The sequence below is a fragment of the Austrofundulus limnaeus genome, unplaced genomic scaffold (assembly GCF_001266775.1).
Source record: "Austrofundulus limnaeus strain Quisiro unplaced genomic scaffold, Austrofundulus_limnaeus-1.0 Scaffold3547, whole genome shotgun sequence".
Classification (NCBI taxonomy): Eukaryota; Metazoa; Chordata; class Actinopteri; order Cyprinodontiformes; family Rivulidae; genus Austrofundulus; species Austrofundulus limnaeus.
In genome coordinates this window covers 3781-4511 of record NW_013955949.1, presented here as the reverse complement: position 1 = coordinate 4511, position 731 = coordinate 3781, and the positions used below count along the sequence as shown (strand labels likewise).

The window sequence follows — 731 nt, the reverse complement described above, 5'->3', positions numbered from 1 at the left end:
ATATTATATTATAATCATGAGAATGTCCAGCTTTGAAACAGTTTGGGACATTATCTTGAGTAAAATCAAATAACAGAATAAAAAAACATTTGAGTTTAATTTAAGGATGTTCACATTTAAAAGTCAATATTAATAAAATCCTGAAATATGTTGATAAACCACAGTAATTAGAAAACAGCTTCACTGAGTTAAAGTTGTTGTTCTGCTCTTTTAAATGTTTCGCAGAACGTTTACAGGCAGGAGGGGAGGAAGGAGGTGGCTCAGAGTTTGTACGCTCACATGCCTCAAACCATCGAGACTGTCTTCGCTCAGGAAGTGACCAAAGCTCAGAGCGACGTGAGTCTGAAAAAATCTATTAATCAGGTCCTTTTATTAGATTTAAATACAACAAATAACTTTAATTTAGACACATTTACAGTAAAGAAATGAAACAAATCAGTACTGTGAGGTCATGAATGATCAGCAGGTTGTTATCAGCTGAAGGGAAACATGTTTTTTTTTACTTCCTTTGAATTTTAGACCCGTTGAAGTGAAAGTGGTTCAGGTTGAAGAATCTTAAACGTCCCAGAATCCTCTCTGTTCGCCCCTCACCCTGTGGGGGTGGTGTAGGGTGGGGGGTGTTTTGTCTGTAGGAGTGTGAACAGAAGCAGCAGCTGCTCCACAGCCTGAAGGCTCAGACGCTGACCCACTGACCCACCACACACACACACACACACACACACACACACACA

The 731-nt window shown here is 39.5% G+C and overlaps 1 protein-coding gene across 1 annotated transcript in view; it reads left to right on the top strand.

Annotated features, from left to right (window-relative positions):
• Nucleotides 1–225: 225 nt before the first annotated feature.
• Nucleotides 226–731, top strand: part of LOC106511908 (nebulette) — a gene marked incomplete at both ends in the record, with an annotated part of 1920 nt that continues 1414 nt past the window's right edge. Inside the window, 1 exon segment of the mRNA XM_014000631.1 lies at nt 226–336. Within this exon segment, the coding sequence (XP_013856085.1) occupies nt 226–336 (111 nt within the window).